Source organism: Poeciliopsis prolifica, unplaced genomic scaffold, assembly GCF_027474105.1.
Source record: "Poeciliopsis prolifica strain line A6 unplaced genomic scaffold, Auburn_PproV2 SCAFFOLD006, whole genome shotgun sequence".
Classification (NCBI taxonomy): domain Eukaryota; kingdom Metazoa; phylum Chordata; class Actinopteri; order Cyprinodontiformes; family Poeciliidae; genus Poeciliopsis; species Poeciliopsis prolifica.
The window spans coordinates 9160691-9187583 of NW_026562381.1; the positions used below are offsets into that span (position 1 = coordinate 9160691).

At 37.5% G+C, this 26893-nt stretch overlaps 2 protein-coding genes across 3 annotated transcripts; both read left to right on the forward strand.

Annotated features, from left to right (window-relative positions):
* Window positions 1-894: 894 nt before the first annotated feature.
* LOC129360468 (uncharacterized) lies at window positions 895-13126 on the forward strand. Its single transcript, XM_055030716.1, is given in 7 exon segments — window positions 895-1647; window positions 4438-4967; window positions 6365-6744; window positions 6747-6955; window positions 7509-9914; window positions 11274-11409; window positions 11952-13126. Coding segments are annotated over 7 exon segments (4302 nt in total). The 5' UTR covers window positions 895-1267; the 3' UTR covers window positions 12213-13126.
* Window positions 13127-15440: 2314 nt separating this feature from the next.
* sfxn5b (sideroflexin 5b) lies at window positions 15441-26527 on the forward strand. 2 transcript variants are annotated; one of them, XM_055030717.1, is made up of 14 exons: window positions 15441-15705; window positions 19621-19689; window positions 20554-20631; window positions 20981-21007; window positions 21101-21155; window positions 21251-21276; window positions 21395-21448; window positions 22118-22174; window positions 22253-22318; window positions 22525-22615; window positions 22839-22954; window positions 23101-23186; window positions 24312-24429; window positions 24642-26527. In XM_055030717.1, exons 1-14 carry the CDS (start codon window positions 15649-15651, stop codon window positions 24717-24719), a joined length of 978 nt encoding a protein of 325 aa, XP_054886692.1. In that variant the 5' UTR covers window positions 15441-15648; the 3' UTR covers window positions 24720-26527. The 2 variants fall into 2 exon arrangements, with proteins under 2 accessions (XP_054886692.1, XP_054886693.1); XM_055030718.1 differs by lacking the exons at window positions 21101-21155; window positions 21251-21276; window positions 21395-21448.
* Window positions 26528-26893: the final 366 nt, after the last annotated feature.

Genomic DNA, 26893 nt, shown 5'->3' on the forward strand with positions numbered 1-26893 from the left:
CCAAACAGTGAGTTGTCCTTTAAGAGTAAAATTTGCTGTGTCTTTTACATGGTTTCACTGTACAGTGCAGCTCAGTCTGTTGTCCAGGTGAACACGGTGATATTTATGCTCCTGCATAAATGCAGTTAGCTATGAACTCCAAAAGGCTGAATGCTGAAAATAAATCAGAGCTTTCCTCAAAATAGTCTTACTCTAAGCGTGTGCATTTCCCACTAATAGCTTTGCTTGTTGTTCAGGTATTTATTTTATTTGCTTTTCAAAACCATGAAACTTTTGAGAGACATTTTTGCATCCATTCATTGCCGATGTAACCAATTTACCTCACAGTGATGTTATTGAAGCTTTATGAAACATATAAAGAGGGAAATATGACAGGGATTTGAACCAACGACCTTCTTGCTGCAAGACAATAATGACATTTAATCATAAACATTGCTGTCATGTTCTTGGTAAGATTTTGTGCAAAAACACAAAATCTTTCCAGATATTGTAGGTTGAGTTTCTAGAACTGACGTCTTACTTGAAACAAGACAAAACTAACTTACAAGATGATGTCCTTCAGCAAGATATACAAGATTGTTTTAAGTTGCTGAAAAAGTATTTGTTCAATTGGCAGCTTATGACAATATTAAGGAATTATATACTTGAAACAAGCTCAAATGTCTTGCTGAACATTTACTTACAGCCAGTCTTGTCTTTTTTTGAAGTATTCTAACATATTTATACCGGAAAACCAACAATACTTTGCAAGAAATGAATTGAACAGTTATTAATTTGAATATTGCACTTATTGCCTATCCAAACTCCACGCAGACAGGCTGCTTTCTTTGAACCTTCACGCAGCTTTTCTGTGTCTCTCTGGATCAGACGCAGCTTTGGGTGTTTCTCTTTAATTCTGCGGCATCTCTCTCCTCTCTATGCGGGCCTGCTGTGGTGGAGGAGGGCGGGCCGTGGACACACAATGAGCGGATTCCGGACCGTCAACTCGTTGATGATGCGACATGAACGGGACCAGATGATTTCTGCTCCACTAAACGTGATTTGCATTGACTTGAGTTCAAGCAGCAAGAAGCGGCTGAAACTGAAGACTGAAAACTGAGGCTCGTCGGAATTTTGGGTGATTTCCCCCCCCCAACCCCCTGCAGCGGTATTATTTTTGCGCAGCACTAATAAAAAAAGAGGGGGGTATGACCTCTCGATCAGCTGATCAGACACATCAGTGAGTGAAACTGCGTGTGTGGAGTGAAGGGGGGATCAGCGGTACAAGATGATGTCCTTGATAGATCTGGACGATGATCAGCGGTGGGTTCCGACTCATGTTAATGTCACCGTGCTCCGCGCCAGGGGGCTGCGAACCAAGGGCAAGCACGGCAGCCGCTACCTCTACACCATCATCCAGGTGGGGAAGGAGAAGTACACCACCGGGCTGGTGGAGAAGGCGGAGGTGCCCGTGTGGAACGAGGAGTGCTGCTTCGAGCTGCTGCCCGGGATCCTGGAGGAGGGCGGCCGCAGCGCGTTCCCCCCGGGCAGCGGAGACCTGGTCCTCACCGTCATGCACCGGGTCCTCATCGGGCTGGACGTGTTTCTGGGTCAGACTATCATCCCCCTGGATAAGATATTCCAGGACGGAATGTGTCCCAGAGATGAGTAAGTTCACATTTTCGTTTACTATCCTCCCACTTTTAGTTTTTTTTTAATTATTATTGTCGAGGAAGACTCTGGTATTTTTAGTTTGTGGTGATCAGTCATGTGCATCAGCTGAGCTGACCGATTGTCCTCAATGAGTTAGTTTAAGAAGGAACCAGAACTGTTCTGCAGAGAGGTCAGGGATGCAAGCTGCAGAAGCAACATCCTCAGAAAGACCTGACCTATGGACTGATGTAGCAGAGGTTCCCATAATGCACCGCAAGTAAACAAGATGAGTTGCACTTTTCACTGTTGCACAAGTCTTCATCGTGACCATGAAGGAATTGTACAAGATTTCCCTACAATCTTTCAGAGAAAACATGTCTGACAACAGCAGCCATTGTGTCTGTAATTTTCTATTAATAGCCATCACATAAAATGTTAATCATTATGCATGTGGCTGCTGAGATTTAAACACATCTAACTTTCTTATGATGTTGTTATATAACTAGGCCAAGGCTGTGACAGAAAAATACAGTTAGTTGTTGGGGATAGATTTTAAAAGCTGATAATGTGAGAATCAAATGGCTTTAGAGAACATATTGCATTAAATGGCCTTCAAGCCCTGTGATTGAACTGAGCCTCTGCTGAAGATTAGGACATAAAAACTAATATTTCCTGCAAATGAACGAGTTTACAGTCTTAATAAAAGGTGAGCCTCAAGGCTTTGCAGCCTCCATCATGTTTTCTTATTGTCCTTCCATGTTCAACTTTGATTCCACCACCTACATATTTTACTCTGGTGATGGTTTGATCTCTCATGACCTGAACACTGCCTTGCCGATTAAACAGTTTAACACTTTGTGTTAGACTGCTAATGTAACTTTATTTAAAAAAATACCTTTCCTGCTTCACTCATCCATTGAAACTATAATTGTGAGGTGTATAACTAACATTTATACTGTCAACGGTTCCTGGCTGTTTTAGTTTAGGCCGACAGTCATGTATTGATATGTTTACAACTGTGCCAAAAATATTTCTGTTTATGTAGAAAGGATTAAACAGTGCTTTGTGAAATGTCAAAGAGTGTGATATTGTTCATAAACTAACCCTTCTACATACTCCATAACAGCTGTTTTTCTTGGTCTTTTAATAAACTAGTTCTGGTTACATTGGATTTTATTAAAGGGTATCAAGGTAAAGGGGTATGAAAACAAACATGTGGCTCAATTTTCTATTTTTCTTTTAAAAAAGAAAAAAAATATTGACAATGCTTTTCTTCCTCTTTGAATCTATTTATTACCTATAAAAACACAGAATGAAAAAAATAAAAGTATTTCTGGAAAATTGATGACGAACACTACCCAACTGACAGGTTGTATAAGAGCTTGTGGATACGGTCAGTTTCTTTTTATTGGAGTTCTGCTTTAGATTACTTACTGGCTGTCAAGTCTTGGAAAGATTCAACATCGTTTTTTTATAATGGTTTTTGCAGAGTGTTAAATGTGCCTGACTCTCTAGTTCAATCAAAACACCATTAGTGGTCATTTTCCCTCCAAACTCATGTCTTCACTCGTTACCTTTTTGGCTCACAAGTCAAGAGGTACAGTTAGGCAGAAGTAAGAATCCACTTTTCTGGGTCAAGAAACCTTTTTTCCTATCATGCAGGTCTTCTGTGATGTCTTCATCGTTTACATTCAATGAAGAAAAGTAAAGTGTCATTTTCAGGTAGCATGAAAATGATCACTTTCAATGGAATGTCAGTATAAATAATATCAATTTTTGATTGTCATCAGTCTAAATGATTAACTGTGAATGAATGACCCGTGTTTAATACAACAACAGGTGACGTAACTGGCCTTTCTGTTATTTGAAACACTGCAATAGAGTGAAACAGAAACATCTGGCTTTAATTGAGGATCCTGCTCCCTCTATGCTCACTGAATTCCTGCTGTTCGTTCTGGCTATGTAGCATTTTCTGGGGTCCGCTCAGTGGACCTGAGAGGGAGGAACAGAGCGTGGACTGAATTCATTGGTTGACCCAGTTTATCTGTTAATGCTTTTTTTCAGCTGACCTTTTTTGTGCACTTTGAAGAATATGAGTTTCCATTTGTAGCTGTGAGGCCTTCAAATAATTTTGCCAAATGTAGAACTAAAACAGACACCGCTGACCTTTAACTAAAAGTTTCTCTTTTACTCAGAGACCTAACTATAATTTTTATTGTATAAGTTCTTATTTAAGCTCTCAAAGGGCAGCATTATGTAAAGTCTACTTTCTTGAGCTTTATATTATAATTTTATTCCCTCATCAAAAACATACCTGGAGTATTGTTTTTTATCTTACATCTTTGAGGAATTACCGAGAGTCATTTAGGGGTGTCTAAAAGCTTGCTCATACAAAACCTATTTACCCAAAGCTCCTCCTCGGAGCTGCAGACTCAAGTTGAGCTCCCACCCCACTGAGCAACCATAACCTCACGCATTCCCCACAAAACTCCTCAGACTAGTAGCTGCAGCAGTTAGAAAACTGCTGCAGCTGTGATAATTGTGGAGCATTGTTATGACCTGCTGAAGGTGGAGGGTTGGAAAGAGTAGAAGCCTTTTAAAGAGACAGAGGTCAATTTAAAAGTGGTCAAATTACAAAGTCTCACTTCTTTTAAGTTGTTAGTGATATGTTCAGCTGTTTTATGACAACTTAAGGTAACATAGTTACTTGATTGTGCTGTGAAATGATGCTATATGCTTGGAAAATACAGAATAATACCCCTTTAAAACAAAGATGCATTGGACATTATCTTTTTTTTTCTGTAGATGGTTCAAGCTGAACTCCAAGGCAGGTAGAAAAGAAAAGGAACGTGGTGAACTTCAGGTGACGGTCCAGTTCACCCGCAACAACATGACAGCCAGCATGTTCGACCTCACCATGAAGGACAAGCCCCGGTCTGCATTCGGCAAGCTCAAGGATCGTGTCACTGGGAGGAAAAGGGGTGATGTGGAGTCTTCCTCAGCCATTGTGCCGGGCCGCTACGCTGCATTGTCAGGGTCCCTGGGGCAACCATTTGGAAAGGATGGAGGGGTTGTGGTGGAGTCAAAAGAGGTGGAGATAACAGAGGAGAAGAGGAGCAAGATGAAAGATTTCTTCAAGGGAAGACTGCGAAAGTCATCTGACACGAGGTCGTGCTCATCTCTGGCCTCAGAGAGCAGCTTGTCTTCCATGGCCAGTGACAACCTTGGCCCTCCGCCCAGCCTGGATCTGCTGTCAGACCCTCCAAGCTCCCCCATTTACACAAGCAAAGTGAGAATTGATGCACACTATGGAGAAACAGACCTAGCGAAAAAAGGTTGGTCTGAAATTATTTGCAGAATTATTAAATTAATCAATGTTTTTAGTTAAACTGCAGATGTTTGCTGCCTCTCAAATAAATGTTAGTCTCAACAGCAACAAAATGATAAAAAATTGTACAATAATGTTAAATAAAATACATTTATTTAGATCTTATTTATGTGGTAGATATATATGAATGTATAGAGATGTCAATCTCATTCATACAGAAGAATCTTTAAAGTTTGAAAAGTTATGGTGAACCTGATCACATAAATACATTTCAAAGAAAATAGACAAATGTAAATTGTACTCATTGTACTGCAGGATAAGGCTTCTGTTTTTGCTTTGAATGTTGTCTCTTCATGTCCATTGGTTGCTACAAGGACTTCAACAGTTTCCCTGTTTTTGAAAAGTAAATACATTCCTTGGTAATTGCTTTTGGAAACATGTTATTTTGGACTGTTGGTTATGTTTCCATGCCTAAAGCAAAGAAACTAAACCCAACAAAGCTCCATTTCTGTAAAAAAGCAACACAACTGTAGCCTGAGTAAGCTTCTGCACTCAACATTAATGTTCATTAATGAATTAGTCATATGAGTTTGCAAAAATTAAGAATCAAGAAGCTTTCTCAATTTCTGAAACAGATATTTTGAGATATATTAGCAGGCACACAGAAAATGATTTTTCTAAGTTTATGGTTGTCTAGGTAATTAAAAAAAGTCAGATTATGCTGTATTATTTAGGTAGTTAAAAAAGTCAGATTATGCTATATTATCAATACTAGGGTCACTTGCCTTTATGAATTTAACAGACATTTAAATCCCAACCCATAGCATAGGATGTAATAAGATGTTCCTCTTCCATTCGCACCTGTGTCAGTTTCAAAGGAAGCGAGGCGTGAATTTATCAGAGCTTATTACAATTATTTCAGAAGTATGTTTGTGAGGGCAGACACTGATGTGGGATTTGAAGGCAAAGTCTGCTCAATTAATATAAAATGTATTTTATTAAAGGTGGCAGGTGGGATTCTTTCATGGTAGCTCATTCAATTCAGTGAATTGTTCAAAGTGATCCATTCTTTCAGAAGTGCCTGTCGGAGCAGTCTGCATGCCTCGGTGCTGGCTACACATATATCCAAAACACCACAATTTTTTATTTTTTTAATGGAAAGACCTAGTACTTTTAACACTACATCTAGATGACACCTTAAGGTTTGGTAAAGAAACTTTGGGATAACCAGGAAAAGGATCCTAAGTAGAGAAAAGGTCAAATGTGCACAACTTTCCCTGCAAGAGAGAAGAAGACCTGCATGGAAACTCCATGAGTAAACTTCTTTTAGCTGCTGTTAACATAATCCTTCATATTTTACAATTTAAAAAGTGATTATATCTCTTCTTATTTCCTTTCTGACAGTGCTCACCACCCAGCACACCACCAAGATTCTTACGCACAAGCGAGCCTTCAGCGATGAAGCTAGTAAGATCACCACAGCCTTCCCTCGATCAAATGTTGCAGTGGAGTCTCTCAAGGGTCAGACCATGACTCAGTCCAAGTCGTCTCTCTGCATAAATGGAAGCCATGTCTACGATTCAGAGCCATTGACTCCAAAAAGCCCTGGAGCACTCCCGTCCAAACTGGTTCTGCTGGAGAAATGTTCACCACTGTCTCGGTCTCTGCAGAATCTCACAAAAAGAGGAGAGGAGAAAAGTTCCTTTACCGAGGGACGGCGCTGGTCCTTTGATAAGCTGAAGAAAGAGGAAAAGGAGGAAGAGAAAGAAGCATTAGCTCAAGAGGCTCAGACTGCAGATCGCCTGTTCAGGCAGCAATGCCAATTGTATCAGCAGGTTGTTCACCTGAAAAAGGAAGGAAACTGAGAAAAACGTTGTTCTCTACAGGGAGGAGTGATTCTCTGCCTACTAAGTCAGACCTAAACCAGGCTGGTGCTTCGTCGGAGGGAAGGCTCAGAGGCTGGTTTGGCTCCGGAGACTCCCAGAACAAGCCAAGGTGAGTCAGAAATCATCATAGGTTTTCCACAGTTATGAACATATTTGGTTTCCATTTGGGGCATACTGAATAAAATGAGTGTCCAAATCAAGTATTTGTTCTGCTATCTGCTCATTTAAAAACATAATTACTTATTTTTGGCACTTTTAGAATCACATGGTATCATCATCACTATCCGTATTTTCATACTTGGCACTTCAGCATTGCCAATTTTTTTTCAGTGTGTTTTTCTCTCCAAACTGCATCACATGCACACAGTTGCTCACCCAGCACTCACTAACACTGTACCTGCAAGTGTAGTGGAGCTTGAATTGCTACTGTACATCACTTATTTCTTTCTTTGCTTGATTATTTTGCAAATGGGCTTTGCTTTTTTGTATTTATGTTTCCACAATTCTGCTTTTATGATCTGATATCTTCAAACTGAACTTAGCTGAGGAGGTTTATCCTAGTTAATGAGCTAGTATTCTGTTTTTGTAAACTGATTTTTCCCAGCTGGTAACCTGGCACATCATTAACTAAGAGGAATATTGTGCCCTATTTTCCTCTACAGGCTGGAAGTTTCTACTATGGTAGAAAGCAGCTCAGATGTACCCCCTTCCCTCTCTCCTTGCTCCCCAGTACCTCCTCCATGCTCCTCTCCTTCTGCTTCTCCCTCTGGTCACGTTTCACCTGACAATCACAGTCACATCAACCTCTTCACTCCTTCCTCTTCTCCTTCCTCAAACCCTATCTCCCCTTCCAACCCTTTTCTGCCATGTATGCAGCGCAACCCCTTTTTTGAGGAGCTTGTCGCAGAAGAGTTAGAGAAGTTGCCTTCTGTTGCACCGTGCTCCTTACCAGACTCACCCCCTTTTCATTACACCACTCTGCCAGCAGGCACTAATCCTGAAGTCAGCAGTAAAAATAGGGTTTCAATAAAACGTGAGCGTCCCCGGCCAGTTTCTAAGCAGGTATCACTGCCTGCTTTAGTGCCCAAAGGAACCACACCTGGCTCCCCGATACACTCCCCTCCTTACTCCATGTCTGAGCATCCAGGAGAATGGGAAAAATCATTTGATGCCTTTGCTTGTAGTAGACTCAACTCCCCTAAAGGTAGACTTCCTCCAGAACAGCCCAGAACCAGTCCAACCTTATCTTGTAAACGTAGCTTTTCTCCAGTGGAAAACATCAGCTGTAACTACGTACAAGAACCGCAAAGATGCAATGACGAGCCTCCACCTTTACCTCCAAGGAGACTTATAAGGACTTCGGTGAATGAAATTTTCTCAGATGGCTGGCTGCACAGAGGTCAGGAACTAGCAGTCCATAAAGAAGCCTATCTCCTCTCTCAGACTGGTGTGGCATCTTTGCAGCGTGGCAGGGAGGGTGAATCCAAAAAAGAGATCCCTTCTCCCAACACAAGTTCAAGCAGTGGAACGTCAGAGTCTGTAGGCGTCCACACACAGCCATATACAAACAACACCTCATTTGGACTTATATCCGAAGAGAACCCCAAAAGGTTCAAATATGAACCTCTGGAAGACGTAGCTGACTGTTGGGGTGGAACATTGTTTGAGCAAGACTTGTACAGACGTGCGTGCAGGGGGAATTATGGACAACAAAAACTAAACAGTAATCATTTATCAATGAGCACTGAAGAAAATACAAGGGATAAAATCTCATTCAAGAACTCAGGGTCTGATAGTGACCATTTTAGCATACTGTCCAGTGTTCCCTCTGATGTACCAAATACATCATATACTACAACAGAAGAGACAGAAGAACTTAACCCGTGTGAATCCACATGCCTCAACAATAACATATCTTTTTCACTAACACTCGGAGACCTTAACATGAATGTGAACACTTCAGATTTTGGTTTCATTGACTCAGATGGATCTTCTCAATCTGAAGCAGCCAATAATTGCAAAAGCAATCTAGAAGAGACCTTTCTACCCCAAGGTTCACAATTAGACATTTACCAGAAGGAGACCACTTCTGGGGACACATTCACATTAAAGGACACCTACATAACCACTTTGAACTCTTCTTTTGAAGTAATTGCATCTTCTAAGAAACTTTGCAAAGTACCACCTGTTTGCCAAGACAACAGCCATGACTGTCTGTGCAAACTAGCAAATGAAACATTGTGTGATCCCTGTGTGTCAAAGAGCCAAGTGATTGTTGTTCCATTGCAACAAAATCCTGCATCTAACTCACCGGATGTTGAAGCTGAACTTAGAAGTGAACAAATAAGGTGTGATGACGACTCTGAAAAAATAAAGAAAGACTGTGATGATAATGGGAACTCAGAAGACAACTTGGACAAACCTAAGCAGACCGATTCATTTTCAGGAGTTGTTAGTGCACGAATCAGACCAAAAGGAGTTTCTAGACAGAACAGCAGTGACAGCCCAAGCAGCCAAAGCAAATATGGAGACAGGGAGTTTGTGCAATTTCTATCCCTTGTCCAGAACATTTCAGAAGTCAGTGAAGGACCACTGTCTTATCAACCAACTAAATCAGTGCTATCTTCCTTGCAAGTTCTTGAACACCCCAATAAGTCTAAATTGATCTCTGTCAGTGACAAAACACACCAATTTATGTCTAACACTCCCTCATTGGATAAAGAAAAAACGACTCCAATCAGCTTTGAAGATCTTCATGCAAAAGTTGCACCATACTGCAGAACCCCTTCCAATACAAAGATTAGGAAATCTTTGCAAGAACATGAACCCTGTTCTCCCTCCATCCCTTCTACACTTCCCCTATCAGCTGACCCCCTGGTCTGTTGCTCCCCCACACAAGCCTCAAGCACAGGGCCTATTGCTAAAGTCGGCACTTCGCTGGCTTTGGGCTCCTCCACCCCCTCGCTGTTTGCCACCTGCACCACTGACCCGCCCCTGACTGATGCACGGCACTCACTTTTACCTGAGGAGACACAGCCTGCTGGCAGCCTGCCCCTTCAGGAGAGCAGGTGAGACTCCTCACACTAGGACATGACCTTTTTTAAGATCTAGACAGCAAAACATGAAAATGGGATGTCTTTTTTTGCTTAAATTGCTGTTAACATGGTTTTCTGCTGTGATGGATTGTTTGATTTTGATCACTTTCATGTTGAGATTTGCGTTCACATCCAATTTGATTGGATGGGAGCAGTTGCATTGCTTCTGTTTTTTTGCTTTACATTTATGTAAATCATCTCATGCTTTGATTTTTCTTTTTTTTTGGCTAAAAGATGTTCTGTTGCTTGCTTAAAACATTGCACTGCATTAATTTTGCTTGTTTTGCTGCTACTTTTGCTAGCTAGTAGCTACTATTGAGAATAAATGAGTGTTTCCTAAAAGACTAATGACACCATAGTAGAACAACTGCCATTGCAGATTCAAGCTTGCTCTACATACAAAAGAAAGAAATGGACACTAATATGTACAAATTAATAAGAATGATACAATTCAGGGTAAATGTTTGGGCTACTAGATGGAGGATTTAAATGAATAATATTGTATATATAAAATTTATAATTCATTATTAGCTATGAGAGTTGTTAGCACTGCTTTCGTTACAAAAACCAATGCTTCTTTTTTTTCTTTCCCCCAGACAAATGTGTTTTGGCATCTGTTGAAAACAATTTTCTTTTTACAACTTTTTTATATCTTAACGCTTCCTAATACTGAAAAACAATAACTTTGAGTTTTTCCCTCAGGAAAAAGTTCCACACTGAAAAGAGAAGTTGTCAGTGCAGCCTGATAGTGGTTAATCATGTGCTTTCACAAATTGGTAGATCATCTGATGCTTGAGTTTCTAACTAGCTGGCGATTGCTGTTTTTTTTTCTTGATGCACATTTGTTTAAAGCAAGGTGATACCAGACAGCTGATTCTTCTCCATAGCTAATTTATTTAATCCTTGAGGACTTGACTTCCTCTTCTTATCTTAAGGCTCAGTTCCAGCCAGTGAAAATGGAAAAGACAACGACTTCACAGTGAAAGGATATCATATACATACAAGCTAAAAATATAGTGACTTCTGGTCAACTTTTTCTGTATGTCTATATGTTCCAATTTAATATTTAGTTTTGTAAACAATTACTCATTATTGACTAAATGGAAGAACTGTATATAATTTTTCCCATTTTTGACATCAATTCTTTCATAAAGACTAGTGCTTTATTTACCGATGGCCTTTATGTATTCTGCTTTTTCTCGATATGTACTTATTAAAACATTCTCTGTCCTCAAGTTTGATTTGCAAAACTGAGTCATTCAAAATGCATTTTGGATTATTGTAAGCTTTGCAGCATGCTAGAATGCTAGTCCAAAGTTCTTCCCTTTTCAGGTCTCATCCAGTGAAACCATTGACATCCAGCCAGCCTGAGAAGAAAGAGGGTCGCTCAGTTCTTGAGAAGCTAAAATCTACCATAAATCCAGGACGATCCACCCATCAGGCCACACCTGAACCTGAGAAGAGTCCGGTACAGATAAAAAGATCAATTTGTTCTAAGTCTTTCATACAACACTTCTAAAGTCTTTCAGATTTTTAAAGAAACATTTGAGTTCTGATTTCAGAGCTTCTTTTTTGTGATCAAAAATATTGAACCAACTTTGTGTTAACGTAAACAAAGTTGAGACAGCATGGCTTTTAGTTTTTGGTCATTGACTTGAATGAACAGAGAGCACATCTTCAAACTACTCAGAGTAGATAATAAATAAACAATGAGAATGATTATTTATAAAACCTTTCAAAACAACTTGGATGGAGACACAGATCCTGAGTTTAGACCAAGTAATGCTCAGATAAAGCTGACAGTAGATTAAATCAAAGAGTTTCATCTTGGACTCTGCTGACCTTTTTTAGATGTTGTGAAATAAGAGATTATAAAAAGACAGAAAAATGTGTCATTTACGGAACGGAGGGGTTTACAGAAGAAAATCTTTGATAGTTTGGATTTTGCTTAGAATAAAAGGCAAAAAGTTGGCAAGTAAACATAATTACACAAATCTGCTCTCTCTGCAGGAGGTTACCGCAGACAGATTGGCTCAATATCAACATCTTACCAACATGGAACTGATCTCCCTGCTACTGCAGCAGGAGATGGACATGGAGAAGCAGCAGGCAGCATCTGACCAGCAGGGGGCGCAGCTGCAGAGGGTTGAGGCAGAGCTGAAGAAAGTGAAGGCGCAGGTTCGAGACCTGGAGGACTACATTGATAATCTGTTACTGCGGATCATGGAGCAGACGCCCACACTGCTTCAAGTACGCTCAAGGCACAAGTAACAACTGAGCCAGTGTTGTTTTGGAGATTAGCAAAGTTTGCAAAGATTCTTTCATTCAGATAGGAGGTATTATTCTGGAGAAACTCTCCATGAATTTGGACTCAAAATGATCCAGATTGTCTCACTGCTGATACTACTGCCTTGTTGATGTAGACACAATATAAACTTTTATGCATGCTGGTTACTTTTTCCGAGTTTGGCACAAACAAAAAACTGAAGACATGCCATAATAAAAGCTTCCATAAAAGCAGACGCAGATGATTATTTCACACAGCTCTCTGTAGTAGAATAACTTAGTCAGCTTTTGCCATTTTATCTTAAAAATGGCGGGTTTTGCATGCGCTTAAAATAAATGTAGACTGAAAAAATAAATTTTTCTAGTGCTTTGAATTAGCTCTAATAGAATTTACAATCAGACTCAATTTGTCTTTGAAATAAAAAGTTTGATTTCTGGCAAAACAATCTAATTTCAGATTATTTCATACCATAGAGAGTATGTTAAAGAGTCAAATTAAACTTATTACTTCTTCTGAATGAAAAATTAAAAGTACAAAAAGGGGGAAAAACTGCTTTGCAAACTCACAAATGTCAAAGCAACATTTTGTAGGTCTGAAGACTGTTAAGGTCAAAGCCTTAGTTTATGCATTTTAAAGAGTTAAAGACTTAAATATGTCTTGTTCAAGTTTTCCCTGAACTTTTTTTCACATTTGAACTGAACCAATAACGATGTTTAAGTGTTTATCATATTATGTACATACAGAAACAGTAATATTTTACTGTAAACAACTGTATTGTAAGTTACTTTACTTTTTTCATGATAATGTATTCTAATGCCACTCTGAAGCACCACTGTAGCTAGCTGCAATGCTTTATATGACCGCAAAACTGTAATAAAATAAAGTGCACATGAACACAGGTTTATATAGGTAGTTTTTTGTCTATGATGAAGTTCCATAAACAGTGTTTCATTATCTACTACAATGGCATATTGATTTGTTTTGTGGGTTTTTTAATGATGCATTTTTAAAATTTTGCTTATTCAACTTACAAAAGCAATGTTTGAAGCAAGAGTTAGGTTATCACCTACCTTTTCTGTCTTTCTACAGGCAGCAGAGCTACCACACAGGTCTCTTTGGCTATTAACAAATGGCGTACCTCTTACTGTATATTCTCTACTTACATTATTTGATTTCTTGGCATGAATCTAACATTTAAACATAACAATTTTACAACAAACTTGAAATAAAGAAAAGATATCCTTAGAATGATTCTTCTATGAGTTTGATAATAAATGTACTCATCCAAACCAAACCTGCTTCTTATAGAATAGAATATTTCTCTTCCGAAACCATTGGTTTGTCAATACATTCAGCTATAATTTTTAGCCATGCTCTACAGGTTTGGCTTCTTTCTTTATTGTTAAGCGCTCCCTCAGACAACTTAGTGCACAACTTGTGGACAGTATCTTTTTTCCAGCATCTTCCAGTTTGAGACTTGTTTATCTCAAGGTTGCTTCTGAAAATTACAACTGATTTCCTTTCATCTAATCAACATTTCGGGGCAGATGGTTGTAGTTTTTTTTGTTTGTTCTAAATGATGCCAAACTAAATTTTGAAAGTTTTCATTTTAGGTCTTTCCAAATTACTGACCTTAATCTTACTGCTGTATGAACTATGATTAAAATAAGTCTCTATGTCAGGGGCCAAACCAATTTTACTGAGTTTTGGCATCACCGATAAAATGTGGTTAGATGCATTTCCAGAATTATGCCAGAACCTTTCTGGTAACTATGGACAGTGTGTAGCTAAAGGAATGTTTAAATGAATCTGAATGTGTTTATATATGAGTCTATGTACAATAGAAAAAATATCTATTTTAATTTAAGTGTATGTCTTATATTCTATTCAGCAAAATAGTATGATGATCCCAGAGCGTTACTGTTTCTCAATAGGTTGTCAAAAAATGAACAGTAATATGACATCAACGCTGGTGCAGAAACCACACTGTTTGACTCACTTTTGTCCACTAGGGGGCGCCCCTGACTGTTTTTATCAAGGACCTGCTCGATCAGCAACTCTGTTTTGCAATCTGATTATGTAATTGATTGAAAAATAACTTGGCCTGCAGAGATTCTGTGTAGCACTTCCAACACAGGTTACATAATCTAATAGAAGACGTGCACAGGCTTTGAAATGTATAGCTTCAATGAATTGCATAGTTCTGAAAAACAAAGAAAGAATAAAATAATTGCTTTATGTGATTGTCACAAAACTATCATGCAGATGTCGGTGTTGGGCATGTGGATTTTTGTTTAATTTAAATGGCATCGTATTTACACATCTGCTCTTGCTCTACACGGGGTCAACAGAAGGTCAATTTCCATTGCTCAAATTTCTATTTGAGCACTGTTTTTTCCATGATGATTTTTTTAAGATACCAAATATTTAATTAGACATTTTTGTTACAATTCTACAGATTGTTTTTATTGTTGTGAGAACCCTTTCTGAATTTATAATTGAACTACACTAATAATAATTAAGAAAAGGTGCCCTCAAAAATTAAGAAATCTGTATAATTGCAGTAAAAATGTAGACGTTCTGCACAGACAGAATGGTCTTAAGAATTAAGGCCATTCTGTCTTCATGCAAAACCTTTTAAGGACATGTTTTGCATTAATTTTTGGATGAAACTTAATGTAAAAATTTTAACTTAATGTAAAAGTTTAACTGATCAGTATAAATCTCAGAAGTTGCTCCTGGAATCTTTAGGAGGATATTTGTGTGTTTGTATTTGGGCCACACCCACTCTGTTTTTGGATGATGGTTAGAACAGTGCTCTATTAGCTGTTCAGAGTTTGTGATACTTTTTTAACATAACATCACAATTTTCACTAATTAGCTCCAATAAACTTCAAAGACTTCAACAAAACAATCAGTTGGCTTATTGGTTGCACTGCGTCTTATTTATTTTTCCCCATTTCACTTCTACAGTAAGGTTGGTACCATTCAAGCGGTATTATATTTTTATCACTCCAACACAATTCAATCAACTCTGCGATTGGGTTGACATTGAACTGAATGAAAATGAGAATCCTGGTGATTCATATCACTGAATGGGGTCCAGGTCTAATTATCGCTTCTCTGTGAAACCACGCCTCCTCACACAGCCATCACAGGACCAACCTGACACCTATATCTCTCCCAACATCAATCCGAACAGTTATGCAATGACTTTCAGCTTATCGATTATTTGGGATGTGTAGTCATGCGCATCAACTTTGCCAGTGTCAAGGCAAAGGAAAAAACTACAACTCCCGGCTGGCGTGGGGGCGCATCGCTTCGCCCGAGTTGCTCACACACACTGACTGTAGTTCGCTCGACTGTAAAAATCCCTTCTAATTATTCAGTTCGTAATTAAATAAAAAGAGTTTGGCCGTCATGGCGGAATCTGCAGCGTGTCCCGCTTTCCAGCTCGGGAGACCCCGCTACGATCAGGTAGGAGTCCTGCGCTAACCTCCCGGTTTCTTGACATTTTGTTATTTAAGGCTTTCGGTCGAGGGGGGAAAAAAACATCCTGTTCCTCCGCCCTCATCGCTTCGCTCTGGATGTTGACTATGCTGCAAAAGTTGCCGCTGACGTGCATCAGGGATTGTATTCATTCAAAAACTCTAAAACTTCTGAATGATCGGATCAGTAGGAGTTTGTTGCACTAAAGCGAAATATTGCTCTATTGTCTTCAACTACTGTTTAGTCTTATCCTATCAGGTAGCCTATCAATGCAGTGCTTGTGTTTTATTTGAAAACGCAAACAAAGCACAATCATTCATCTTAATGCTTGTTAAATAATGAAAATAATGTTTTCATTATTTAACAATTTATGTTTTATGATCAAAGTTTTTGTATCTATTTTTTTTGTTGTTGTAAACTCTGATTTGAATGTGTCAAATCGAGAGTTGACATATGAGGAATAAAATTGGTGATTTTTCTCCTCATTTTTGCAAGATTTTCAAAATAAGCTCAGACCAGTTCAAACTGAAGTTTCTGTGTAAATAGAAAGTTTACACAGTGCCTGGCTTCAGGTCAGCAGTCCCCTGCTGACCTGAAGTTTCATGATAATTTACTGTGATGAAATAATTTTATGTCAGTCACCACTAATAATGCAACCTTCACGCCAACTCAGGTCGCTTATTAACCTTAGAAGTGTCAGAGCAATTTGTAAAACAGCAACTTTAGGCAAATCATTTAACACATGCATAATGCAAAATTGAGTAAATGGATATTGTTGAAATAAGAATTTTAAAGTAGCACAATAGTACATAAGTTAACTTTTAGGTTAAGATAAACTTAGATACAGATCCAAACTGGGACAGCTGGTGACTCTCACAACTTACAGAAATTCCTAATCAGAAAACAGTCTTAGACTCCTTGGATCTCTTTAGATAGGGAGCCTATCTGCCAGGCAATTAACAAATTCCTGAGCATGGTTCAAAAGTTCACTAGAATCTTAAAACTTTTATAAAGTAATTTTATCTATATTAGAATTAACTATATTTCTTTAAGCACGTTTTTAATTAGTTACTTATTAGATCCAAACTTATAGTCATTATTTAGCATTACATTGTGTGCAAGCTTGGTTAAAAATACAAACTACTTTCTTGTGGAAACATTTTGAGGCAGAGATAATACTGCAGCTGCAATCATATATCAAACTGGACAGCGGCTGGTACGAGAAGGGTTTCCGTATATCTGCTTTTGGGGCTCTTTAGCAGGAGGTAATAAAATTAACATTAAGACAGCCCACACAAAGGAAAAGAACACACCTCTAATGCATATATTTAAATGAGGAGAATACGCATTCTATAAAAAATGGTTTGTTTCACAGCAGAAGTTGGAATCTCTTTGAGCTGGGTGAGAGTTTCCCGGAGGATGCATCTTCTGTTATTCTTTTGTCTTTTTTTACTCAGTTCTTTGTCTCTGTTTGTAATGTCTTGGACTTTTGATAATCTAGGTGAGATGCTTATTGTAACATTCTTCTTGCATTGATTTTCTCTGGATAAAACTCTGAATATCTGAAGTCTGACATCGTATGATTGCTCTTTTCTCTCTGCACACTTACACAGACACAGAAATTCGGGACAAAGAATTAATTAACGAGCTAAATCAAGTTATTCCTCTTTTTAATTCTTAACAATATCTAAGGCTATCTTTACATTTTTTAACTAACTGGTATGTTTGTCCACAAAACTTCTGCAGTGCCATTTTGGCTACTTATGTGAAAGTTTGAAGTGGCATTTTGTACTTATTTAAGGCTTAATTGAACAAAACTCCGTGGCCACAATTGATTAATGGGAAAACATTGTTTGTTCCAGAACTTTAGCCTTATACCTTTACAGGTGAAGATTTTAAAGAGGCGTTCCTCTTGGCACATTTTTTAGATCAGTTCTTTTTTTCTATTTTATTGGAACTGATCAACATATCAATTTGGAATTGTATACCAGTAATATTGATATCAATATATAAATTCCTTCCATATCATAATTGCTAAGTCATGTGCAGATGCAGCATTTGGTTGCGTATTAGACTTTGAAAAACTCTTGCAATCAAAGTTTATACTTTGATTGCCAGAGTTTTACACTCAGTGCTACTCTTATTAAAAATGACATAAATGCGGATGCATATTTGTGCTTAATTTATTCATTCTGCTGTTTTTTATATTTCTGTAACATTTTTGATCAAATATTATACCCCAAAACACTGAAGTTTTATTTTGAATGAGTTGCAAACTGATCACTAAGGTTTACAAAATTGCTGTAATGACATGCAAAAATTATCACATAACACACACAAAAAACCCATAAATTAACACAAAAGAGCTCTAGAATCTCTCGGGTTCCACATACAATAGGTTGAAGTCAAAATCACGCTCAAAGTTAAGCACAAATAGTAAAAATGATTCACTGATTATCCTGTTTCATTCAGGATGTTTAGATCATATTTGTAAGAAATTATTTCTGTTCACTTATCTACAGTTAGTTCATTGATCACAATAATGCTATTTCTTTCATGGTTCACTGCTTTTGTGCTTCTTTCTGCTCCTGTGTGCATTTCTTTGTTCAATACCAGTTGAAGAACTTCAAGACAAAACCGCTTTAATCATCTACCTTCAGTTTATAACACCTTGACAAAGTTGCGTAACACTTATTGGGTCTTCTATCAAAGCGCAGGAAATCAGGCCAGCTCTTGAATCAGCATAAATCTTGCTTGTTTTTTTTGTCTGCGCTTCGAGCCGGATTCCATCTTTGCTAGCCTAGTTGTGTTCTCTCATGGGAGCTGAAGCTCATGCATAATTAAAGCCGGCTCCTCACATGGCTCCGCGCTCTCTCCACCTCTCTTACAAAACAGCACTGCAGCACATATGGCCTGTCAGAACGGGAGATATGCAGCGACAGAAAGGCAGTGATAGAAAACCCAGAGCAGGGAATGATGGTCGATAGTGAAGACTGAAATAATGTTCCAGTCATTTCAATTTGGATATGCTCCTAAGGAGTTAATTATAAAAAGACACTCTGTTTCCGCTGTGTTTTCTGCTCTTCATAACTAATAAATATCTCAGAGGGAATCTGACTGAATCTTGTGCCTTGTTTTTGTCTAATGAGGTTGGCAAAGAGGCTCCTGGCACAAACTGTTAGTGGGTCTTTTCAAAGAGCTGGCACACAAACTCAGCAATTGGCATGCTGACGCAGATGGAGAAAAACAGAATGCTTGACCACAGCAGTTTAGAGCTTTCCCCTGAAGTGTGCTGTAATATTTTGTTCCTGCTTTTCCCAAAGATATATACTAATAAATATTAGGATGAGTTTCAGTATGTAGCCACTGGACATCAAGAGTAATTTATGAAGTATGTGTGTATATAATTTCCATTAAGAACACAATGAGATTTTCAGATTTATTAAATGTATGTTTTGATATTGAGTAATGTGGAGTTGTTTTTACTTAACCCTTTAATAATAATTGTCAAAAAAAGACAATTTATGCTGTCATGTGTTTTCTGTATTGTTTTTTACAAAACAATAGTGTCTTCGGTTCTCCATCACAGATTGTTTTTCCAACTGTTTTGAAAATATTGTTAACATTCCAGACATTTCACATACTAATTTTAATTAAATACCCTGAATGTCGAGCTTTTCATTGAAATAACTTTAGCCTCACAACTGGATGATGTTTCCTGCAGGACATAGCAGAAACATTTTCACAAAAAGCTGAGTAATAATTTAACATTTGTGACATTGTTTTGACTTTTACACTTTTAGTTTAGACAAATATTTCCAAACATAAAATCTCCTAAAGATACTCATTCATGTTTTCTTTTAAAAGAGACTAAAATTCACCTATGATATGATGTTTTCTCAGAATTTATTCCTTGGACGTCTGAGACACTTTGTTGACATCATTGATCCCCGCACCCTGTTCGTCTCAGAGGTAAAGATTCCTGTTAAAATGCTTGTTTTGTAAGTATTTATATGTTTGGCATCTCTTTAGTGTGCAAAGTTCTGTTATTCTCTTTTATTGAAACAATCTGTTATCTGAATAAAAGGACAACTTTGGTCTCTAATAATATCAAACATTTGGGTTCTCTTTTCATTGTTGAATATCACAATTTACTCCTGGATAATAAAGAAAACATATTGAACTTTAGTGAGCTTAATGCATATTTAGAAATTTAAACTGTAATTTTAGAGTTTTCAGTAATTTCTGACCACTCACGAGGTCTTCGGTTCAGAAGGCAGAAACATTGCTCCTATATTTGGCCCATTTTGTCATAAAATATCACATAGCTGAAATGGATTGTTCAGCTGTATATCCAATGAAATAATGTCTTCCAACATATCCCAAAGACTGCAGTGATCTTTAGAATACAATCAGCCAATTGTCATCTGGGATTACTTGAGCTTTCTGATGGGATGTCTCATTTTGCTGGAAATAGGCATAAAAAAACTTGTATAAGGTGGCCAAGAACAGTCTGCTTAGTCTTAGTTTATATTAATCCCAATTGGTACCAGAAGGCCCAAAATATGCCAAGAAAATATTTCCTTTACCATTATATGAGCAACACTAGCCTGAAAAGTTAATAGAAGACAAGATGAAGATTCCTCATAAAATTCTAACCCTGCTATCTGGATTTTGCATCTGAAATCAAGACTCATCATAGCAATAACAATTATACCAGTGTAGCTAATCAAGTAATAGGTTAGTGTGTCCATCCATCCATTTTCTGTACACCCTTGCCCATAGGTCAGTGTATTTATTGCTTATTTTATTTCATTTTTATTTTATTTTTTTCAGAAAAAGTTAAAAGAATGCATCAAACTCCTTGATGACTATAAACACAACACACTTCCTCCGGGAGTGTCTGCAGATCAGGTGAGCGTTTGCCAGAGTTGATGCAAACTGTGTTTCAAAATATGTTCAGAAGGCTTGGAATAATATAAGTAATGCAACGAATCATTCCCCTTTTCTGAAAGATTCAAAGCTGATGAGTTAAATGAAACACACATGCAAAATTCCTAATTGGTTCCTTTATTTCAAAACGAAAAATTAGGCGCATTTGTCTTTGGAACACTGTGAGAAGTTTTTAAAGCAATTTCTTGAATAATTAATTTATAAAGTTGATTGCATCATAAGATATGATGCAACCTATGGTGAAAAATGTGAAAATGGAAGCTAAAGGATGACATTCCTCCTTTAATGTCAATCTGGTTTTGCTGTGTAGTTGTGGGAAGCCCAGAAGATTAAACAGGTAAGTCTAAGTTTCTTCATCTTAAATCCAGTTTCATCCATTCATCCCTGAGCTGGTGGCAGCATGAGGAAGCTCTCATGCTTTGTGTCACAGGCCATCATTCACCCTGACACAGGAGAGAAGATCTTCATGCCATTTCGAATGTCAGGTATGTCCTCAGATGAAGATCTTTGTCCAGATTTCCTCAAACCGAATCATTTTTCCCATCGCTTTTATGCTGAAAATCATATTTCCACTATGCAGGTTATGTGCCATTCGGAACACCAATTGTAAGTCAAACATACAACCCATGCATTATGAATGTAAGCATGTTTGGGGATGAAAAAAAATGAAACTTTGGACTTATTTTTGTTCAAAAATAAGCTCTTATTTCCTGGTTTCATTTAGGTCATTGGCCTTCTCCTCCCAAATCAGACTGTGATGTCTACCATTATCTGGCAGGTACTGAAAATAACTAACAACTGTGGCGCTTTAAAGTATCCAAAACCTTTACAGTCATTTATATTTGTGTATAAATATGATTTTTTTACGATTTGGGGAAGTGGTGAGAGAAGGTGCCCTGATCAAAACCGAATTTCTTGTCCTGCATGCAAATCTTTGAGCCAGAAAACTAATAGTGAACATCTCTAGTGAAACTGAGGAGATTGGAATAAACAAAAGTTTTAGTCTCCTGATCTCCACAAGTGATAGAGACATATTTTTAAATACTTGCAAATGTAATTGCACTTATTTTTTTTTCACAAAATGTTAACGAAAGAAGGCTCAATGTAATTTGATGTTTTCAGATTTTCATTTGTAAGAGTGAAAACCATAAATATTTATTTTTCTGATCTGCGATGAGGCACTGCCTTATTTTGATCCATCCAATTTATTTAATCTGCTTGTTAAAATCTGAGTCAGAATATTACATTGATTGCATCATATTTATGCATATTTATAGGAAATACTTAAAGGCAGAAAAGCCACATGTTTTAGCACCATCAGATCACAACATCTGTTATCCATTTTGATCATCTGGTCAGCTTTGCCACTGTGAGAAACTTGCCTCTTTTCTCGCTCCTTCCTCATAGATTATGGATCATTTGTGCTTTGTGTTTTGTTTTCTTTCAGTGGCTGAACCAGAGTCACAATGCCTGTGTGAACTATGCCAACCGGAATGCCACAAAGGTAAAAACAACTTCCGATTCACGTTTTTTGTAGAAACTGAATAAATAAAACTGACAGCTTTCATTTTTTTGTCTGCAGCCTACTCCTACATCTAAGTTTCTTGAAGGCTATGTCGGAGCTGTGACCAGTGCTGTCTCTATTGCAGTAATTTAGCTTTCTTCTTCACCAAAGTTGATGTCATTGCTTGTGATATTCTGTAATTCTTAGAAATCTTGGTTACTAGTTGCAATTTTTAAGTTAAAATTAATTAGATTAGTACACTGAAAAAAGTACAAGATTTAGTTTAATACAACTGCATCAGTTGCAGCTTTTTACTTTTTCTAATTTGTATTTTTTTTTTTTCTTTAAAGGTGGGACTGAATGTGCTGATTCAGAAGGCCAACAAGCTGAGCCCTGCCACCAGAATGATCATCCAGAGATTTGTCCCCTTCCCAGCTGTGGGTGGGTTTTCAAAAGACCCTCTGTCACAATGAGACTTTTATTATATATCACTCTGCCAGTTAGAGCTGCACACTCATAGAAGATACATTATCTTTATTACCCAAATAACTAAGAAGTTCATAGAGTATCTAATTTAAAATCCTGCTGTTTATTTTTAGCAAAAATTGTATTGTATTCTTATTGGTGTTTTATGTTTTATAAAGCCTCCTTTGCTCCTTTGTAGCAAGTGCAAACATCTGTAACGTAGCCCTGATGAGACACAACGAACTGTCTGAAGGTATCGACGTTCTAGACAACAACGGCAACGTGGTGGGGTCCTCCAAAATCGCTGCTCGACATGTAAGCTGCTGTTTTGTATTGTATGACTGTGAATTTAATGTTCAATATTATGGTGGCTAACTGGAGACTTCTCATTTCCTGCTTCGCTCGATTCTCTCAGCATCAGATTTAATCACCTGTCCACAATCTTTGTTGTTTATTCCCAGGCAATAATGGAGACCGCCTTCACACGTGTGGTCCTTCCTATGCCGATCTTTGTGCTGCCGCCAATCATCATGTCCTACCTCGAAAGGTTTGTGCAGAAACACACAAGTGAAAATAATAATAATAATAAAAAAAATTATTGCATTTGAGAAATCAAATAAAACAACTAATATGTTGTATTCTTGTCAAAGAGGATAATCTTTGCTCATCAAGTCTATATAACAACCACTTTAATGTATTGATATACCAACAATTTTTGCTGGTAGGTTTTCAAGAAAAATACTTTTCAAATTTACTTTAAAGCTACTGTTCACATTTTTACTACGTCTGCCAATAAATGTGGCAGGCTCTGTATAAACCTGTAGCAGATGCTGCTTGAAACAGGAAAAAAAAGTAACTCACTCTCCATCTATTTCAAAGTTAAGAACAGAAAAAAAAATTACTTGCATCAAAGGTTTACTTTTTAAATATCCAACATATAGGATAATTTATGTTTATTTCATATTCATTTAAGATTAATACAAGATTTTCCTTCTATTGAATATTTTATTGCTCTATTTTTATTCATTAGATTTTAATAATTGAGTCACAGAATATATAACAGAAAAATGACTTGAGGAGAAGATAATCAGAGTTTTGAAATAGCCTGGTGCTAAATATGAAAGAAAAATTGTGGGCTGACATCTGAAGAGGACTCCAGGGAAAAATGTCCAAAATGATTTGGATATTTGACCTTAGATATTTGCTATAATTTAGGAGTGTCTCACTTTTCACCTCACACCTGACATTTTAACAGGGTCTGCAGCTACACTTTTTAGACCCGCTGAATCAAATGAACCTCTTGTAATTTATGAAAAATATTCATCAGCTTTGAAGGTTTGAAACTAGTCCATATAATTGTGCATGTACCAAATGGGAGCCAACATATGCTGTGCCCTGCGGCCAATATAGTGGAGGGAAATTTTACTGAAGAAGACAGAAATGCAGAAAAAGGGAAAAATAAACTTAGGATTTTTATTTAAATAACAGAAGAAATGTGCCATCTGGTTAATTAAGCTCCATCCTTCTGAATTTCCCACCCTCTAATTGTGTGAAACAGCTCCCCTAGATCTGCAAACGATCCTAAAATAACTCCAGGCGTTGCAGTAGTCAGCCAGGATCAATCCACGCTGCAGGCTCATGTTCCCTTTTATCCTTGTCCTAACTAACACAGGCTGCGATTCCTGCAGAGAAACCGCAGACTTCTGCTGCCCATCCACAGCGTTGTATGCCTGGTTACGTTCGGCCTCTCGCTGCCTGTGGCTATCAGCCTCTTCCCTCAGATGTCTCAGGTACGGCATGTTCAGCTGCTCTGAAGGCCAGATGGCTCATGGAGCAGCTGGGAAGATATTCACATTAAACATACTCCACTTAACTCCCACAGCTCCTGCAGGCTTTTGTTCTCCACTCAGCTCTCTAAAAATGACTTTCAAGGTGAAACCCAGAGGTACACAGCTTAATCAATTCAGTATAATTTTTTTTCTTGTCTATTTTTTTTTGGCAGATTGAGGTGTCTCGCCTTGAGCCGGAAATTGCCATGGCAACGGATTGCAAAGTGTTGACCTACAACAAAGGTTTATGATGAAGATGGGACTGGAGCTCTAAACTCAGACTGCTTTATGAAGGACTGTAACTGCGACCCTGCTGCAGGGTTTTCGGGGTATCTGACATGTAATTATTATTAGAGTTGTATTTACCCAACATTCCTAGACCTGTTCTCATACAGAAAATGCTGCATTCACTGAGCCAGGGTGAATCCTCTCAATAGCCCAGAGATTGTTGCCTTCACTACAGCTGTCCAAGAACTGTACCTCTATAACATCCCTTTTTGTCAATAATGTCAATAAAGTTTCTGTTACACCATCAACTTAAATGCTGATCCATTAAATTCTGATAATGAGATTGTTCAAATATGCCTTTCCTGGACTGTTTTTGAGTCAGATATGTTTTGTGTTTTTCTCATGTTTCTTCATATATTTTTGTCCCGATGTGTTGAGCTCTGGAAGCTGATGTTATGTTTGTTTTTCTGTCAGTGGAAGCAGCAGGATGAAAGGGGTTATTGAGTTTTTGTAGAGCAGAGAGCAGCTGCAGAGTGTGGGGATTCTTCCCTGTGCATTAATATTACTGAAGGCGCCTCTCAAAATACACTTAATAGACAACCCCCTGCACATTTATAGGCACCCCAGTGGAAATGTAGAAATGCCTCAGATGAAATTTCTTTTATAGCAGCAGCCTATGTTTACACTAAGAAATGTTCCAACCTTTAAATTTGCTAGTTCTTTCAGTAATTTATTTAGTTCTTCTTCTTCTTCTTCCCTGCTGTTGAAACTTTGAACAACCTGTTTTGGCATAAAGGACAGGAAGACCTCATTGGTGACCCATTTCATGTTCAGTAGTAAAGTCCAACAGGTATTTATTTAAAACTGGACCACAGCATTGTAGGGACTCAATATTTGCTACCTGTAGACATGATTTACAGATTTGTCCTCCAGTGCTTTTTAAACTAGTCCTACATGTAGAGTTTGTTGCCAAAAACGCAGTTTTATGCTGATTAAGTTTCATCCCTCAACCCTCATACTTTGTCATTATTTCTGCTGCATGAGGGGACGGTAGGGAAATTTAAACATATTTCTTTTTCAGAGGCATACTTGGAGCAAAGGGACAAAATAATGTACAAAGAAATTTAGTTTATGTTATTTGTAACCTTACAGAAATATATTAATTATTTCTAATTGGTTAAAAATACAAAAAGATTATAAAATAATTCTTAACTTAAAATGTTTTACTGTCACAAACATACAAAATTAGATTTAGTCTTTGGCTTGTTTGCCCAAAGCACACAATACCAATTAATTGATCTTTACTAATGGTGGATGTGCTGAAATAAAATATTTTGTTGATCTATTTGTGCTAATAAAGGTGAAAGGTATCATGACTACCTTTATTCAGTCACAAGGCTGTTCTGTTGTAACATAAGCTAGAGTTGTGATATAAAACAGTAATTTCTGACGGGTATTATCTAAAAATCATTGAAATGAGTCAGACTTTGTGTTGTACATCTATATGTTGGAGCAGTCTGTAAAAATCTAAACTGGTCACATATTACTTGACCAGTTTAGATTTGTTTTAGCTGTTCCTTTTTACTGGGGCTTAATGAATCTCTGCTGCAGATATTTGCTGATTTATAAACTGATAAATATGAACAGAGCACTTTTTTTTAATTTCTGACATTGTCTGAACTTTTTGTCTTAATATTTTTACACTATTGACTGTTATTCAACTTTAACTGCAGTTACATTAGATTTTTTTTCTGTTATTTTTTTGTATGTGTAACATATATGAGATGAAATGTATTGTTTATAAATTCATTCCTATTAAATGTTTGCTTGTCAAAAATGTAATATCTGTGTTTGTATTATTGTAAATTATATATATTTCAGTCAGTTTGTAAGGTGTGTGCTCTTGGGAAGCAGCTTTTATGTTTTCGTTTCACTTTTTTGTTCAACTTACTCAAAAATTGTATTAAAATTATCCCGTTTCTTAATTAGTTTATAATTTCATTGTATCTGAATTTCAAAGGAGTTCACAGACATTCTTCTTATATCCTTTGAATTTAGGGGCTATCTTATATCTGAAGGACTAATTTAACATGTTTGATTGCTTTTATAATTTCAGTTTAGATTTATGAGTAAAATGGAAATTAAGAAAAGAAAAGAAAGAAAATGTGCTATTCATCATCCCACCAGGAGGAGGCGC

What these genes read in the sequence shown, in the direction of transcription:
- sfxn5b (XM_055030717.1), top strand. Translation starts at nt 15,649, where the DNA reads ATGGCGGAATCTGCAGCGTGTCCCGCTTTCCAGCTCGGGAGACCCCGC. An exon ending in GGAGACCCCGCTACGATCAG is followed by an intron (nt 15,706 to 19,620) that starts GTAGGAGTCCTG and finishes ATGTTTTCTCAG; the next exon opens with AATTTATTCCTTGGACGTCT. An exon ending in CGGGAGTGTCTGCAGATCAG is followed by an intron (nt 20,632 to 20,980) that starts GTGAGCGTTTGC and finishes TTTGCTGTGTAG; the next exon opens with TTGTGGGAAGCCCAGAAGAT.